This window comes from Oncorhynchus nerka, linkage group LG6 (genome assembly GCF_034236695.1).
Source record: "Oncorhynchus nerka isolate Pitt River linkage group LG6, Oner_Uvic_2.0, whole genome shotgun sequence".
In the NCBI taxonomy this organism is placed as follows: Eukaryota; Metazoa; Chordata; class Actinopteri; order Salmoniformes; family Salmonidae; genus Oncorhynchus; species Oncorhynchus nerka.
Window position 1 is genome coordinate 14,717,998 of NC_088401.1, and position 17,184 is coordinate 14,735,181.

Genomic DNA, 17,184 nt, shown 5'->3' on the forward strand with positions numbered 1-17,184 from the left:
GTATTGACATTACAGTTGATCTGGAAGTACTACATTTTTTGGGGTGCTAAAATAAGGTCAATTGTACGGACCAGCACAATGTACAAAAGTGAGTTAGTTTACGTTACAGGTTAACCTCAAATAATACTTTTTATTGGCAAATAAACCTGGCAAACATCTCACAGCTTTCACAAAAACTAATACACACGAAACCAGTGATCATTTTAAAAGATAAACTTGATAGGAGTCCACCTATGGTAAATTCAATTGATTGGACATGACTTGGAAAGGCACACACAGGTCCCACAGTTGTCAGAGCAAAAACCAAGCCATGAGGTCAAAGGAATTCTCTGAAGAGCTCAGAGATTGTGTTGAGGCACAGATCTGGGGAAGGGTACCAAAACATTTCTGCAGCATTTAAGGTCCCCAAGAACACAGTGGCCTCCATCATTGTTAAATGGAAGAAGTTTGGAACAACCAAGACTCTTCCTAGAGCTGGCCACCCGGCCAAACTGAGCAATCTGGGGAGAAGCGCCTTGGTCACGGGGGTGAGTAAGAACCCGATGGTCACTCTGACAGAGCTCCAGAGTTCCTCTGTGGAGATGGGAGAACCTTCCAGAAGGACAACCATCTCCGCAGCACTCCACCATTGAGGCATTTATGGTAGAGTGGCCAGACAGAAGGCACACGACAGCCAGCTTGGAGTTTGTCAAATGGCACCTAAAGGACTCTCAGACAACAAGAAACAAGATACTCTAGTCTAATGAGATTGAACTATTTGGCCTGAATTCCAAGTCTCACGACACAAGGAAACCAGGGACTGCTCATCACCTGGCCAATACCATTCCTACCGGCCAGAGCCCGGACTTGAACCCAATCTAACATATCTGGAGAGACCTGAAAATAGCTGTGCAGCGACACCCCCCATCCAACCTGACAGAGCTTGAGAGGATCTGCAGAAAATAATGGGAGAAACTCCCCAAATACAGGTGTGTCAAGCTTGTAGCATCATACCCAAGAAGACTCAAGGCTCTAATCACTGCCAAAGGTGCTTCAACAAAGGTTTAATTGTTTTTTTAAAACCTTTATTTTACTAGGCTTAAGACCACATTTTTATTTACAATGACGGTCTACACCACTCAAACCCAGACGACGCTGGGCCAATTGTGCTCCATGGAATCGAACCAGGGTGTCTATAGTGATGCCTCAAAAACTGAGATGCAATGCCTTCGACCGCTGCGCCACTTGGGAGACCAAGTATTGAGTACTGAATAAAAGCTCTGTACTGAGAAAAAGTTCTGAGTAAAAAGTCTGAATACTTATTTAAATGTGATATTTCAGTTTTTTATTTTTTAATACATGTTCCACAATTTCTAAAAACCTGTTTTTTTTCTACATCATTATGGGGTATTGTGTGTAGATTGATTAGGAAAAATATATATTTATTCCACTTTAGAATAAGGCTGTAACGTAACAAAATGTGGAAAAAGTCAAGGGGTCTGAATATTTTCAGAAGGCACTGTATAACGATAACATTAAATATGAAATCAAATCCAATCAAATGGAACAATCTTCCCATAAATCTTCCTGGTAGAATAAACCTCTTCAGAATGCCACGGCTCCCAAAGTTGTACATTTATTCTCGGTAATACCAATTACATCACCGAACACATTCATTACAAAAGTACATTACTGGGCCAAGATTCCTGCCACTCAGGACCTCTATACCAGGCGGTGTCAGAGGAAGGTCCTAAAAATTGCCAAAGACTCCAGTCACCCAAGTCATAGAGTGTTCTCTCTGCTACCGCACGGCAAGCGCTACCCGGAGCGCCAAGTCTAGATCCAAAAGGCTTCTTAACAGCTTCTACTCCCAAGCCATACGACTCCTGAACAGCTAACCAGATGGCTACCCGGACTATTTGCATTGACACAAATTACACACCTGCTAAAATCAGTTACCTATTGAACATCCTTCCGTAAGAAAGGAGGAGTGAATAGAAACGTATTTTGACTTGTTGAATCAAAGTTTAGGGGTACATTTTTGGATTCCTTTCTCTTCAAGTTGAATGAGTGGATTACTCAAATGGATGGGATATAAAGAAGGATTTTATCTAACAAAACAACACCACATGTTATAGCTGGGACCCTTTGGATGACAAATCAGAGGAATATTTTCAAAAAGTAAGTGAATATTTATGAAACCTATGCCGGAGAAATTTGGGAATTTATGAAACCTGTGCCGGAGGAAAAATATTTTGATGTGAGGCTCCGTCCTCAAACAATCTCATGACATGTTTTCGCTGTAATAGCTACTGTAAATCGGACAGTGCAGTTTGATTAACAAGAATTTAAGCTTTCAGCTGATATAAGATACTTATATGTACCTAAATGTTAACATCCATAATATTTATAATTATTTATTTGAATTGCGCGCCCTCCAGTTTCACCAGAAGTTGTCCCGCTAGCTGAACACCGATCCTGAAGAAGTTTTAAGTGTAAAACTAACAATGATTCAATAATCCATACCTTTTGGGATTGATATAAGGTCCAAAAGTTATGAGCGGAGTTTGAAAGTTGGCTGTCAGAAGTATTACAATGTAAACATACTTTTAATCCATCTGTCTGCATATTTCAAGACATGGAATATGAGGGTGTAGTGAGATATTCAATGGGTTGGGCACCTTTCTACTCAATCATCTTGAAAAAAACCTATTCTTAAAAAACGGAATATCAACCAATCCTCCATCGTTAACACAATGGAAAAGTCAAATGCTTTATTATCTAAAGGTGGAAAGTGCGTGGGCGACAGAGAGAAACAAAATGGTGTAGTTTGAGGCTATGTGGCAGAGTGTGATAAGGTCGCTGGAGATGGGGGTGTGAGCAGGTGGGTCTGGAGATGGGGGTGTGAGCAGGTGGGTCTGGAGATGGGGGTCTGAGCAGGTGGGTCTGGAGATGGGGGTGTGAGCAGGTGGGTCTGGAGATGGGGGTGTGAGCAGGTGGGTCTGGAGATGGGGGTGTGAGCAGGTGGGTCTGGAGATGGGGGTGTGAGCAGGTGGGTCTGGAGATGGGGGTGTGAGCAGGTGGGTCTGGAGATGGGGGTGTGAGCAGGTGGGTCTGGAGATGGGGGTGTGAGCAGGTGGGTCTGGAGATGGGGGTGTGAGCAGGTGGGTCTGGAGATGGGGGTGTGAGCAGGTGGGTCTGGAGATGGGGGTCTGAGCAGGTGGGTCTGGAGATGGGGGTGTGAGCAGGTGGGTCTGGAGATGGGGGTGTGAGCAGGTGGGTCTGGAGATGGGGGTGTGAGCAGGTGGGTCTGGAGATGGGGGTGTGAGCAGGTGGGTCTGGAGATGGGGGTGTGAGCAGGTGGGTCTGGAGATGGGGGTGTGAGCAGGTGGGTCTGGAGATGGGGGTGTGAGCAGGTGGGTCTGGAGATGGGGGTGTAAGCAGGTGGGTCTGGAGATGGGGTGTGAGCAGGTGGGTCTGGAGATGGGGGTGTGAGCAGGTGGGTCTGGAGATGGGGTGTGAGCAGGTGGGTCTGGAGATGGGGGTGTGAGCAGGTGGGTCTGGAGATGGGGGTGTGAGCAGGTGGGTCTGGAGATGGGGGTGTGAGCAGGAGAGTCTGGAGATGGGGGTGTGAGCAGGTGGGTCTGGAGATGGGGGTGTGAGCAGGTGGGTCTGGAGATGGGGTGTGAGCAGGTGGGTCTGGAGATGGGGTGTGAGCAGGTGGGTCTGGAGATGGGGGTGTGAGCAGGTGGGTCTGGAGATGGGGGTGTGAGCAGGTGGGTCTGGAGATGGGGGTGTGAGCAGGTGGGTCTGGAGATGGGGGTGTGAGCAGGTGAGTCTGGAGATGGGGGTGTGAGCAGGTGGGTCTGGAGATGGGGGTGTGAGCAGGTGGGTCTGGAGATGGGGTGTGAGCAGGTGGGTCTGGAGATGGGGGTGTGAGCAGGTGGGTCTGGAGATGGGGGTGTGAGCAGGTGGGTCTGGAGATGGGGGTGTGAGCAGGTGGGTCTGGAGATGGGGGTGTGAGCAGGTGGGTCTGGAGATGGGGTGTGAGCAGGTGGGTCTGGAGATGGGGGGTGTGAGCAGGTGAGTCTGGAGATGGGGGTGTGAGCAGGTGGGTCTGGAGATGGGGTTGTGAGCAGGTGGGTCTGGAGATGGGGGTGTGAGCAGGTGGGTCTGGAGATGGGGGTGTGAGCAGGTGGGTCTGGAGATGGGGGTGTGAGCAGGTGGGTCTGGAGATGGGGGTGTGAGCAGGTGGGTCTGGAGATGGGGGTCTGAGCAGGTGGGTCTGGAGATGGGGGTGTGAGCAGGTGGGTCTGGAGATGGGGGTGTGAGCAGGTGGGTCTGGAGATGGGGTTGTGAGCAGGTGGGTCTGGAGATGGGTGTGAGCAGGTGGGTCTGGAGATGGGGGTGTGAGCAGGTGGGTCTGGAGATGGGGGTGTGAGCAGGTGGGTCTGGAGATGGGGGTGTGAGCAGGTGGGTCCGGGCAGGAGTGATGTTGTGGATGTTTGTGTTCGTCTGTATGCTGTCATTTGAATGTGTATTTTTTGTAAAATACCGGGTGCATATTGTTAAACTGAATAAACGAGTCATGAATAGAAGTGTGATGCCTAAAGTAATCATTGCTTGTATAGGTCAAAGCATAGCTAATGTCACGTTCTGACCTTAGTTCCTTTTTTTATGTCTCTATTTTGGTTTGGTCAAGGCGTGAGTTGGGGTGGACATTCTATGTTTTTTTTCTATGTTTTATATTTCGTTGTCTCTGATTGAGAACCACCTTGGTCTTCTCCTTCTCCCGACAACGTTACAGCTAAACTGAACATATAACTAGAATTGTATTTTTATTCTATGCCAATCATGTCCTGCTGGGGGATGGACACAGTTCCTAACCACAGAAGATTAACCAGGGACTATTGGGTGGAATGAAAACATGCCTGAGTCTGTATCAATGTCTACACAGAGCAATATCACTCACCGTTACATGAAACTAACATTCTGCCCAGAACGGACTGCAGTGAACTCCATAGTTATACATCAACACACAAACCCTTCGCAATGATCTTCCTGACCATGGTTTGGTGTCATAGAAACCGTGACCTTCTGGTTGCCAAGGCTCTTTAGAAAACCCTGCTCGGTCTCCCATAGCGACAGGGGTTCTATTCTGGTAGAGTCAGTGCTAGGCTCTGTCAGTACGCTCCACTGAGCTCATAGATTCACAGTCATGAAATACTGTTTTCACCATGTAACTAACTTCCTGTTTCTAGTCACTGGGGGAAAAGCTTGAGGAGTTAGGCCCCAAACCACAGTCATCCTCGGATCATCCTGCAATGCGTGTGTGTGTAGTTTCCTTACTTGTCTCCTTTGCTGCGAGCGATGCCGATGAGCTTCTCTATCCCACCGGCGTCTCTCAGTGCTTTGGCGTTCTCCATGTTCTTAGTGATGACCTCATGCAGAGCGCAGCAGATAGCCGTAACCGTATCGTCTGACATGGTCTTACTGGGTGCTAGTGGACCCGCGGAACCGCAGTTAGTCCCACCGCTGCCCCCAGTACTGCTATTGCTGCTGCCCGGTAACCGGTGGACAAGGTCACGCATGGCGTATTTACCTGTGAGGAGAGGGGAACAAAAGAGATATGGCTTGGGTTAGAATTCTGAATGTGTGTGTGGTGTGTTTTTTTTATTTAAAGACAATCCTCATTGATTCAAAAAACATCAATCTCCTTGTTCCCCTCCTCATCTCCTGTCTTTGATGGAAATACAGCCCCATTCACCAGTATCATCCTCTAACAATCAAACCTTACAAAGCAGTACCACACTTCCTCACTGATTGTTTCAGACATTTTCTGGCACTGCATTCAAGGGCAAAAATCTTTCTAAATCCTCAAGCCTGTCTGTCCTCAGTCTCTCTCAGCGTGGCCTCTCTGTCTTCACTCTCTCTCAGCATGGCCTGTCTGTCCTCAGTCTGTCTCAGCGTGGCCTGTCTGTCCTCAGTCTCTCTCAGGGTGGCCTGTCTGTCCTCAGTCTCTCTCAGCGTGGTCTGTCTGTCCTCAGTCTCTCTCAGCGTGGTCTGTCTGTCCTCAGTCTCTCTCAGCGTGGTCTGTCTGTCCTCAGTCTCTCTCAGCGTGGTCTGTCTTTCCTCAGTCTCTCTCAGCGTGGTCTGTCTGTCCTCAGTCTCTCTCAGCGTTGTCTGTCTGTCCTCAGTCTCTCTCAGCGTGGTCTGTCTGTCCTCAGTCTCTCTCAGCGTGGTCTGTCTGTCCTCAGTCTCTCTCAGCATGGTCTGTCTGTCCTCAGTCTCTCTCAGCATGGCCTCTCTGTCCTCAGTCTCTCTCAGCGTGGTCTGTCTGTCCTCAGTCTGTCTGTGGAGCAGCTCTGTGCTGAAGTCAATACACTCTGACTCATCTGGTATTTGGAAGAAAAGATTGACGTGGACGAGAGGAAATTAAGGGAAGAATCTGACATTAACAGAAAAGAGAGTAATCAGAATGAGTAAAAGCCGGATAGAGGGAAGGATGGAAGGAGGGAACAATAAGTCTTCCCTACACATTAGCCTACACCCTCTTTGGGAGTCTTTCATGCTCAATTGGCAACACATTATCATTTCACAAAATGTCAACATTGACACACATCTAGGAGGCGGACATCTTTGACTGATGATGACTCTGAATGATTAACATGACACACTGGTGAAGAGCTGCTCTTTCAGATTGAATCCTTTTCTCTATTGAAATGTAATTTGTCCAAGTGAGTCGATGGTTACCTACACAGGAAAATGGAAGTCAATAGGTTCATTGAAGAAGGAGCAATTAAGACACCTGTCAATGTCTCACTGGTGGACTAGAACCCAGATAATATACCTTATCTCTCAGCAGGACAGGACTAGAAACCAGATAATATACCTTATCTCTCAGCAGGACAGGACTAGAAACCAGATAATATACCTTATCACTCAGCAGGACAGGACTAGAACCCAGATAATATACCTTATCTCTCAGCAGGACAGGACTAGAACCCAGATAATATACCTTATCTCTCAGCAGGACAGGACTAGAACCCAGATAATATACCTTATCTCTCAGCAGGACAGGACTAGAACTCAGATAATATACCTTATCTCTCAGCAGGACAGGACTAGAACCCAGATAATATACCTTATCTCTCAGCAGGACAGGACTAGAACCCAGATAATATACCTTATCTCTCAGCAGGACAGGACTAGAACCCAGATAATATACCTTATCTCTCAGCAGGACAGGACTAGAACCCAGATTATATACCTTATCTCTCAGCAGGACAGGACTAGAAACCAGATAATATACCTTATCTCTCAGCAGGACAGGACTAGAAACCAGATAATATACCTTATCTCAGCAGGACAGGACTAGAAACCAGATAATATACCTTATCTCTCAGCAGGACAGGACTAGAACCCAGATAATATACCTTATCTCTCAGCAGGACAGGACTAGAACCCAAAGATTATACCTTATCTCTCAGCAGGACATGACTAGAACCCAGATTATATACCTTATCTCTCAGCAGGACAGGACTAGAACCCAGATAATATACCTTATCTCTCAGCAGGACAGGACTAGAACCCAGATTATATACCTTATCTCTCAGCAGGACAGGACTAGAACCCAGATAATATACCTTATCTCTCAGCAGGACAGGACTAGCAATCAGATAATATACCTTATCTCTCAGCAGGACAGGACTAGAACCCAGATTATATACCTTATCTCTCAGCAGGACAGGACTAGAAACCAGATAATATACCTTATCTCTCAGCAGGACAGGACTAGAAACCATATAATATACCTATCTCTCAGCAGGACAGGACTAGAACCCAAAGATTATACCTTATCTCTCAGCAGTGGGACAGTGGGACAGGATGGACAGTAGGGACAGGAGGGACAGTGGGACAGGAGAGACAGGAGGGACAGGAGAGACAGGAGAGACAGGAGGCACAGGAGGGACAGGAGGGACAGTGGGACAGGAGAGACAGGAGGGACAGGAGAGACAGGAGGCACAGGAGGGACAGGAAGGACAGGAGGGACAGTGGGACAGGAGGGACAGGATGGACAGTAGGGACAGGAGAGACAGTGGGGCAGGAGAGACAGGAGGGACAGGAGAGACAGGAGGGACAGGAGGAACAGGAGGCACAGGAGGAACAGGAGGGACAGGAAGGACAGGAGGGACAGTGGGACAGGAGAGACAGGAGGGACAGGAAGGACAGGATGGACAGGAGGGCCAGTGGGACAGGAGAGACAGGAGGGACAGTGGGACAGGAAGGACAGAGGGACAGGAGAGACAGGAGGCACAGGAGGGACAGGAAGGACAGGAGGGACAGTGGGACAGGAGGGACAGGATGGACAGTAGGGACAGGAGAGACAGTGGGACAAGAGAGACAGGAGGGACAGGAGAGACAGGAGGCACAGGAGGAACAGGAGGAGGGACAGGAAGGACAGGAGGGACAGTGGGACAGGAGGGACAGGAGGGACAGGAGGGACAGTGGGACAGGAGAGACAGGAGGGACAGGAAGGACAGGATGGACAGGAGGGCCAGTGGGACAGGAGAGACAGGAGGGACAGTGGGACAGGAGGGACAGTGGGACAGGAGGGACATGAGGGACAGGAGGGACAGTGGGACAGGAGGTACAGGAGGGAAAGTGGGACAGGATGGACAGTTGGACAGGAGGGACAGTGGAACAGGAGAGACAGTGGGACAGTGGGACAGGAGGGACAGGAGGGAAAGTGGGACAGGATGGACAGTTGGACAGGAGGGACAGTGGAACAGGAGAGACAGTGGGACAGGAAGGACAGGAGGGACAGGAGGGACAGGATGTACAGGAGGGACAGTGGGACAGGAGGGACAGGAGAAACAGGAAGGATAGTGGGACAGTGGGACAGGAGGAATAGTGGGACAGGAGGGACAGGAGGGACAGTGAGACAGGAGAACAGGAGGGACAGTGGGACAGAAGGGACAGTGGGACAGGAGGGACAGGAGGGACAGGGGGACAGGAGAACAGGAGGGACAGTGGGACAGGAGGGACAGTGGGACAGGAGGGACAGGAGGGACAGTGGGACAGTGGGACAGGAGGGACAGTGGGACAGTGGGACAGGAGGGACAGGAGGGACAGTGGGACAGGAGGGACAGGAGGGACAGTGAGACAGGAGAACAGGAGGGGCAGTGGCACAGGAGTGACAGTGGGACAGGAGGGACAGGAGGGAAAGTGGGACAGGAAGGACAGTAGGGACAGGAGGGACAGGAGGGACAGTGAGACAGGAGAACAGGAGGGGCAGTGGGACAGGAGTTACAGTGGGACAGGAGGGACAGTGGGACAGGAGGGACAGTGGGACAGTGGGACTGGAGGGACAGGAGGGACAGGAGGAACAGTGGGACAGGAGGGACAGTAGGGAAAGTGGGACAGGATGGACAGTGGGACAGGAATGACAGGAGGGACAGTGGGACAAGAGAGACAGTGGGACAGTGGGACAGGAGGGACAGGAGGTACAGGAGGGACAGGAGAGACAGGAGAACAGGAGGGACAGGAGGGACAGGAGAACAGGAGGGGCAGGAGGGACAGGAGAGACAGGAGAACAGGAGGGACAGGAGGGACAGGAGAACAGGAGGGACAGGAGTACAGGAGGGACAGCAGGGACAGGAGGGACAGGAGTACAGGAGGGACAGCAGGGACAGGAGTACAGGAGGGACAGGAGATAAGGAGGGACAGAAGGGGCAGAGGGACAGGCGGGACAGAGGGACAGGAGAACAGGAGGGACAGGAGAACAGAAGCGACAGGAGAACAGGAGGGAGGAGGGACAGGAGGGACAGAAGAGACAGGAGCGACAGGAGAACAGGAGGGACAGGAGGGACAGGAGAACAGGAGGGACAGGAGAACAGGAGGGACAGGAGAACAGGAGGGACAGGAGGGACAGTGGGACAGAGGGACAGGAGGGACAGGAGGGGCAGGAGGGAAAGAGGGACAGGAGGGATAGGAGGGACAGGAGGGACAGGACAACAGGGTGGGACAGGAGAACAGGAGGGACAGGAGAACAGGAGGGGCAGGAGGGACAGAGGGACTGGAGGGACAGGAGTGGCAGGAGGGGCAGGAGGGAAAGAGGGACAGGAGGGACAGGAGGGACAGGAGAAACAGGAGAACAGGAGGGACAGGAGAACAGGAGGGACAGGAGAACAGGAGAACAGGAGGGACAGGAGGGACAGGAGAACAGGAGGGACAGGAGAACAGGAGGGACAGGAGGGACAGGAGAACAGGAGGGACAGGAGGGACAGAGGGACAGGAGGGACAGGAGGGACAGAGGGACAGGAGGGATAGTGGGACAGGAGGGACTTTGGGACAGGATGGACAGTGGGACAGTGGGATGAGAGAGAGAGATACATGTATTACACTGACAGTAAAACGAGCTCCAGTTGGGCAGAGCATTACAAAACAATAAATATCCCTCTGTGTGTGTATGTGTGTGTGTGTGTGTGTGTGTGTGTGTGTTCATGCGTATGACTGCAGGGGTGGCTTTAGATAATCAGGGCATGTAACAGTATGATGAAATGAATGCAATCAGAAATGACTTAATTCAACTGCTGCTGCTTCACTCTGCAGACCAAGATTACATCTAACAGCCAGTGTTGAAACCACACCTGGTAATCGCAAGTGCACACATACACGCACGCACACACACACACACACACACACACACACACACACACACACACACACACACACACACACACACACACACACACACACACACACACACACACACACACACACACACACACACACACACACACACACACACACACACACACACACACACACACACACACACACACACACACACACACACACACACACACACACACACACACACACACAAATGCCACAGTGGTTAGACTCCTTCTCTAGTCTCTGATTACATCCTGTCTCCTGACTCCAACAGAAGAAAATACTTAATCAAGTCAATAATGAGTGATTTGATTTAAAGTATGGCAATTATACTCAACAATTAGTGTGTGTGTGTATATGTGTATGTGCTTGTATGTGTGTCTCTGTTTGTATGCGTGTGTCTCTCTCTGTGTGTGTGTGTGTGTGTGTGTGTGTGTGTGTGTGTGTGTGTGTGTGTGTGTGTGCTTTGATTGTTTACTGACAGAGAATAGAGAGTGTTATTGAAAGGAAATTGACTATAATTGCCCCAGTGGAATGTCTAGGCACAACACATAAACAGTTTCTCTGTTAAGACCTTCACTTTCACCTGAGCAACCATGTATGATCATCAATGATAACTTGAACAAAGGAAGGGAGGGAGGAAGGAGAGAGAGGGAGAGCAGGAGAGGGGAGAGGGGGAAAAGGGGAGAGGGGGAGAGGGGGAGAGGGGGAAAAGGGGAGAGGGGGAGAGGGGGAGAGAGGGAGAGCAGGAGGGGGAGGGGGAGAGGGGGAAAAGGGGGAGGGGGAGAGGGGGAGAGGGGGAAAAGGGGAGGGGGAGAGGGGGAAAAGGGGAGAGGGGGAGAGGGGGAGGGGGAAAAGGGGAGAGGGGGAGAGGGGGAAAAGGGGAGAGGGGGAAAAGGGGAGAGGGGGAGAGGGGGAAAAGGGGAGAGGGGAGAGGGGGAAAAGGGGAGAGGGGGAAAAAGGGGAGAGGGGAGAGGGGGAAAAGGGGAGAGGGGGAAAAGGGAGAGGGGAGAGGGGGAAAAGGGGAGAGGGGGAGAGGGGGAAAAGGGGAGAGGGGGAGAGGGGGAAAGGGGAGAGGGGGAGAGGGGGAAAAGGGGAGAGGGGGAGAGGGGGGAGAGGGGGAGAGGGGGAAAAGGGGAGAGGGGGAGAGGGGGAAAAGGGGAGGGGGAGAGGGAGAGAGGGAAAAGGGGAGAGGGGGAGAGGGGGAAAAGGGGAGAGGGGGAGAGAGGGAGAGAGGGAAAAGGGAGAGGGGGAGAGAGGGAGAAAGGGAAAAGGGGAGAGGGGGAGAGCAGGAGAGGGGGAAAAGGGGAGAGGGGGAGAGGTGGAGAGGTGGAGAGGGGGAGAGGGGGAGAGCAGGAGAGGGGAAAGACTTACAAGAAGGAAGAAAGGTCTAAGGCCCATGGCTCTCAGTGCAAGAGGCATTACTATAGTTCATGGTTCAAATCCAGGCTGTATCACATCCAGCCGTCATTGGGCGGCGCACAATTGGCCCAGCGTTGCCCGGGCTTGTCTGGGGTAGGCCATCATTGTAAATAAGAATTTGTTCTTAACTGACATACCTAGTTAAATAAAAAAAATATATAACTACTAATAAAGTGCTGTATGCCTTATCAGCCAAAGGGGGCACCAGATCACAAGCAATCAGGTAAGTCAACTCAACATAGGACCCAGCAATAGGGAACCTAATGATATTTATGTATAGACTCATACAGTTCAGAACGGACCTATTATGAATGATGTCAGTGCCTCAGGTATGCAAATGTCACTCTGTGAAAGATGACCATTGGCCAGCTAAATACACCACCAGAAATCACCCAACCGTCCAGCAATGAGGGAATTCTCCTTCTTTAGGAGAAACGGACATTGAAAAAAGAGACAAGCCTTCAGACAAAGATAAAAAAATAAAAAAAGCTGTTTCAAAGAGGTTAGAAAATGAAGGTAAATTGGAAAGGGCCACGTTTCTACTCTACCTATTAGAGATAGTAGTTTCAGTGAATGCAGCATTTCACACCTGTAACATCCTGCTCTCTGAGGCTTTGATGTGGCTGGGTGACAGAAAAGAGAAGCACACTCACAAACACCTGTACACACGCACGTGCACACATGAAATACACAGGGGGGGTTGTATAGAGGACAGATCTATAGATCACACATTAAAGACACAAGGGGTTGTATAGAGGACATATCCACTAGATCACACATTAAAGACACAGGGGGTTGCATAGAGGACAGATCCACTAGATCACACATGAAAGACACAGGGGGGGTTGCATAGAGGACAGATCCACTAGATCACACATTAAAGACACAGGGGGTTGTATAGAGGACAGATCCACTAGATCACACATTAAAGACACAGGGGGGGTTGTATAGAGGACAGATCCACTAGATCACACATTAAAGACACAGGGGGTTGTATAGAGGACAGATCCACTAGATCACACATTAAAGACACAGGGGGGGTTGCATAGAGGACAGATCCACTAGATCACACATGAAAGACACAGGGGGTTGTATAGAGGACAGATCCACTAGATCACACATTAAAGACACAGGGGTTGTATAGAGGACAGATCCACTAGATCACACATTAAAGACACAGGGGGTTGCATAGAGGACAGATCCACTAGATCACACATTAAAGACACAGGGGGTTGCATAGAGGACAGATCCACTAGATCACACATGAAAGACACAGGGGGTTGTATAGAGGACAGATCCACTAGATCACACATTAAAGACACAGGGGGTTGCATAGAGGACAGATCTATAGATCACACATTAAAGACACAGGGGGTTGCATAGAGGACAGATCTATAGATCACACATTAAAGACACAGGGGGTTGTATAGAGGACAGATCCACTAGATCACACATTAAAGACACAGGGGGTTGTATAGAGGACATATCTATAGATCACACATTAAAGACACAAGGGGTTGTATAGAGGACATATCCACTAGATCACACATTAAAGACACAGGGGGTTGCATAGAGGACAGATCCACTAGATCACACATGAAAGACACAGGGGGGGTTGCATAGAGGACAGATCCACTAGATCACACATTAAAGACACAGGGGGTTGTATAGAGGACAGATCCACTAGATCACACATTAAAGACACAGGGGGGGTTGTATAGAGGACAGATCCACTAGATCACACATTAAAGACACAGGGGGTTGTATAGAGGACAGATCCACTAGATCACACATTAAAGACACAGGGGGGGTTGCATAGAGGACAGATCCACTAGATCACACATGAAAGACACAGGGGGTTGTATAGAGGACAGATCCACTAGATCACACATTAAAGACACAGGGGTTGTATAGAGGACAGATCCACTAGATCACACATTAAAGACACAGGGGGTTGCATAGAGGACAGATCCACTAGATCACACATTAAAGACACAGGGGGTTGCATAGAGGACAGATCCACTAGATCACACATGAAAGACACAGGGGGTTGTATAGAGGACAGATCCACTAGATCACACATTAAAGACACAGGGGGTTGTATAGAGGACAGATCCACTAGATCACACATTAAAGACACAGGGGGTTGTATAGAGGACAGATCCACTAGATCACACATTAAAGACACAGGGGGTTGTATAGAGGACAGATCCACTAGATCACACATTAAAGACACAGGGGGGGTTGCATAGAGGACAGATCCACTAGATCACACATTAAAGACACAGGGGGTTGTATAGAGGACAGATCCACTAGATCACACATTAAAGACACAGGGGGTTGCATAGAGGACAGGTCCACTAGATCACACATTAAAGACACAGGGGTTGTATAGAGGACAGATCCACTAGATCACATTAAAGACACAGGGGTTGTATAGAGGACAGATCTATAGATCACACATTAAAGACACAGGGGGTTGCATAGAGGACAGATCCACTAGATCACACATTAAAGACACAGGGGTTGTATAGAGGACAGATCCACTAGATCACACATTAAAGACACAGGGGGTTGCATAGAGGACAGGTCCACTAGATCACACATTAAAGACACAGGGGTTGTATAGAGGACAGATCCACTAGATCACACATTAAAGACACAGGGGGGTTGCATAGAGGACAGATCCACTAGATCACACATTAAAGACACAGGGGTTGTATAGAGGACAGATCCACTAGATCACACATTAAAGACACAGGGGGTTGCATAGAGGACAGATCCACTAGATCACACATTAAAGACACAGGGGTTGTATAGATGACAGATCCACTAGATCACACATTAAAGACACAGGGGTTGTATAGAGGACAGATCCACTAGATCACACATTAAAGACACGGGGGGTTGCATAGAGGACAGATCCACTAGATCACATTAAAGACACAGGGGTTGTATAGAGGACAGATCCACTAGATCACACATGAAAGACACAGGGGGGGTTGTATAGAGGACAGATCCACTAGATCACACATGAAAGACACAGGGGGTTGCACAGAGGACAGATCCACTAGATCACACATGAAAGACACAGGGGGGGTTGTATAGAGGACAGATCCACTAGATCACACATGAAAGACACAGGGGGTTGCATAGAGGACAGATCCACTAGATCACACATTAAAGACACAGGGGGGGTTGCATAGAGGACAGATCCACTAGATCACACATTAAAGACACAGGGGGGGTTGCATAGAGGACAGATCCACTAGATCACACATGAAAGACACAGGGGGGGGGGTTGCATAGAGGACAGATCCACTAGATCACACATTAAAGACACAGGGGGGGTTGCATAGAGGACAGATCCACTAGATCACACATTAAAGACACAGGGGGTTGTATAGAGGACAGATCCACTAGATGTCACATGAAAGACACAGGGGGTTGCATAGAGGACAGATCCACTAGATCACACATTAAAGACACAGGGGGTTGCATAGAGGACAGATCCACTAGATCACACATTAAAGACACAGGGGGTTGTATAGACGACAGATCCACTAGATCACACATTAAAGACACAGGGGGTTGTATAGAGGACAGATCCACTAGATCACACATTAAAGACACAGGGGTTGTATAGAGGACAGATCCACTAGATCACATTAAAGACACAGGGGTTGTATAGAGGACAGATCCACTAGATGTCACATGAAAGACACAGGGGGTTGTATAGAGGACAGATCCACTAGATCACACATTAAAGACACAGGGGGTTGTATAGAGGACAGATCCACTAGATCACACATTAAAGACACAGGGGGTTGTATAGACGACAGATCCACTAGATCACACATTAAAGACACAGGGGGTTGTATAGAGGACAGATCCACTAGATCACACATTAAAGACACAGGGGGTTGTATAGAGGACAGATCCACTAGATCACACATTAAAGACACAGGGGTTGTATAGAGGACAGATCCACTAGATCACACATGAAAGACACAGGGGTTGTATAGAGGACAGATCCACTAGATCACACATTAAAGACACAGGGGTTGTATAGAGGACAGATCCACTAGATCACACATTAAAGACACAGGGGGTTGCATAGAGGACAGATCCACTAGATCACACATTAAAGACACAGGGGTTGTATAGAGGACAGATCCACTAGATCACACATTAAAGACACAGGGGTTGTATAGAGGACAGATCTATAGATCACACATTAAAGACACAGGGGGTTGCATAGAGGACAGATCCACTAGATCACACATTAAAGACACAGGGGTTGTATAGAGGACAGATCCACTAGATCACACATTAAAGACACAGGGGGTTGCATAGAGGACAGGTCCACTAGATCACACATTAAAGACACAGGGGTTGTATAGAGGACAGATCCACTAGATCACACATTAAAGACACAGGGGGTTGCATAGAGGACAGATCCACTAGATCACACATTAAAGACACAGGGGTTGTATAGAGGACAGATCCACTAGATCACACATTAAAGACACAGGGGGTTGCATAGAGGACAGATCCACTAGATCACACATTAAAGACACAGGGGTTGTATAGATGACAGATCCACTAGATCACACATTAAAGACACAGGGGTTGTATAGAGGACAGATCCACTAGATCACACATTAAAGACACGGGGGGTTGCATAGAGGACAGATCCACTAGATCACACATTAAAGACACAGGGGTTGTATAGAGGACAGATCCACTAGATCACACATGAAAGACACAGGGGGTTGTATAGAGGACAGATCCACTAGATCACACATGAAAGACACAGGGGTTGCACAGAGGACAGATCCACTAGATCACACATGAAAGACACAGGGGGTTGTATAGAGGACAGATCCACTAGATCACACATGAAAGACACAGGGGGTTGCATAGAGGACAGATCCACTAGATCACACATTAAAGACACAGGGGGTTGCATAGAGGACAGATCCACTAGATCACACATTAAAGACACAGGGGGTTGCATAGAGGACAGATCCACTAGATCACACATGAAAGACACAGGGGGTTGCATAGAGGACAGATCCACTAGATCACACATTAAAGACA

General features: G+C 49.0%; 1 protein-coding gene across 1 annotated transcript in view; it reads right to left on the bottom strand.

The window, feature by feature from the left end:
* LOC135572049 (catenin delta-2-like) overlaps positions 1-17,184 on the bottom strand; it is a 368,899-nt gene that overhangs the window by 49,963 nt on the left and 301,752 nt on the right. Inside the window, exon 17 of the mRNA XM_065019050.1 lies at positions 5,329-5,581. Coding sequence (XP_064875122.1) covers positions 5,329-5,581 — 253 coding nt within the window. The remainder of the gene's footprint in view (positions 1-5,328; positions 5,582-17,184) is intronic.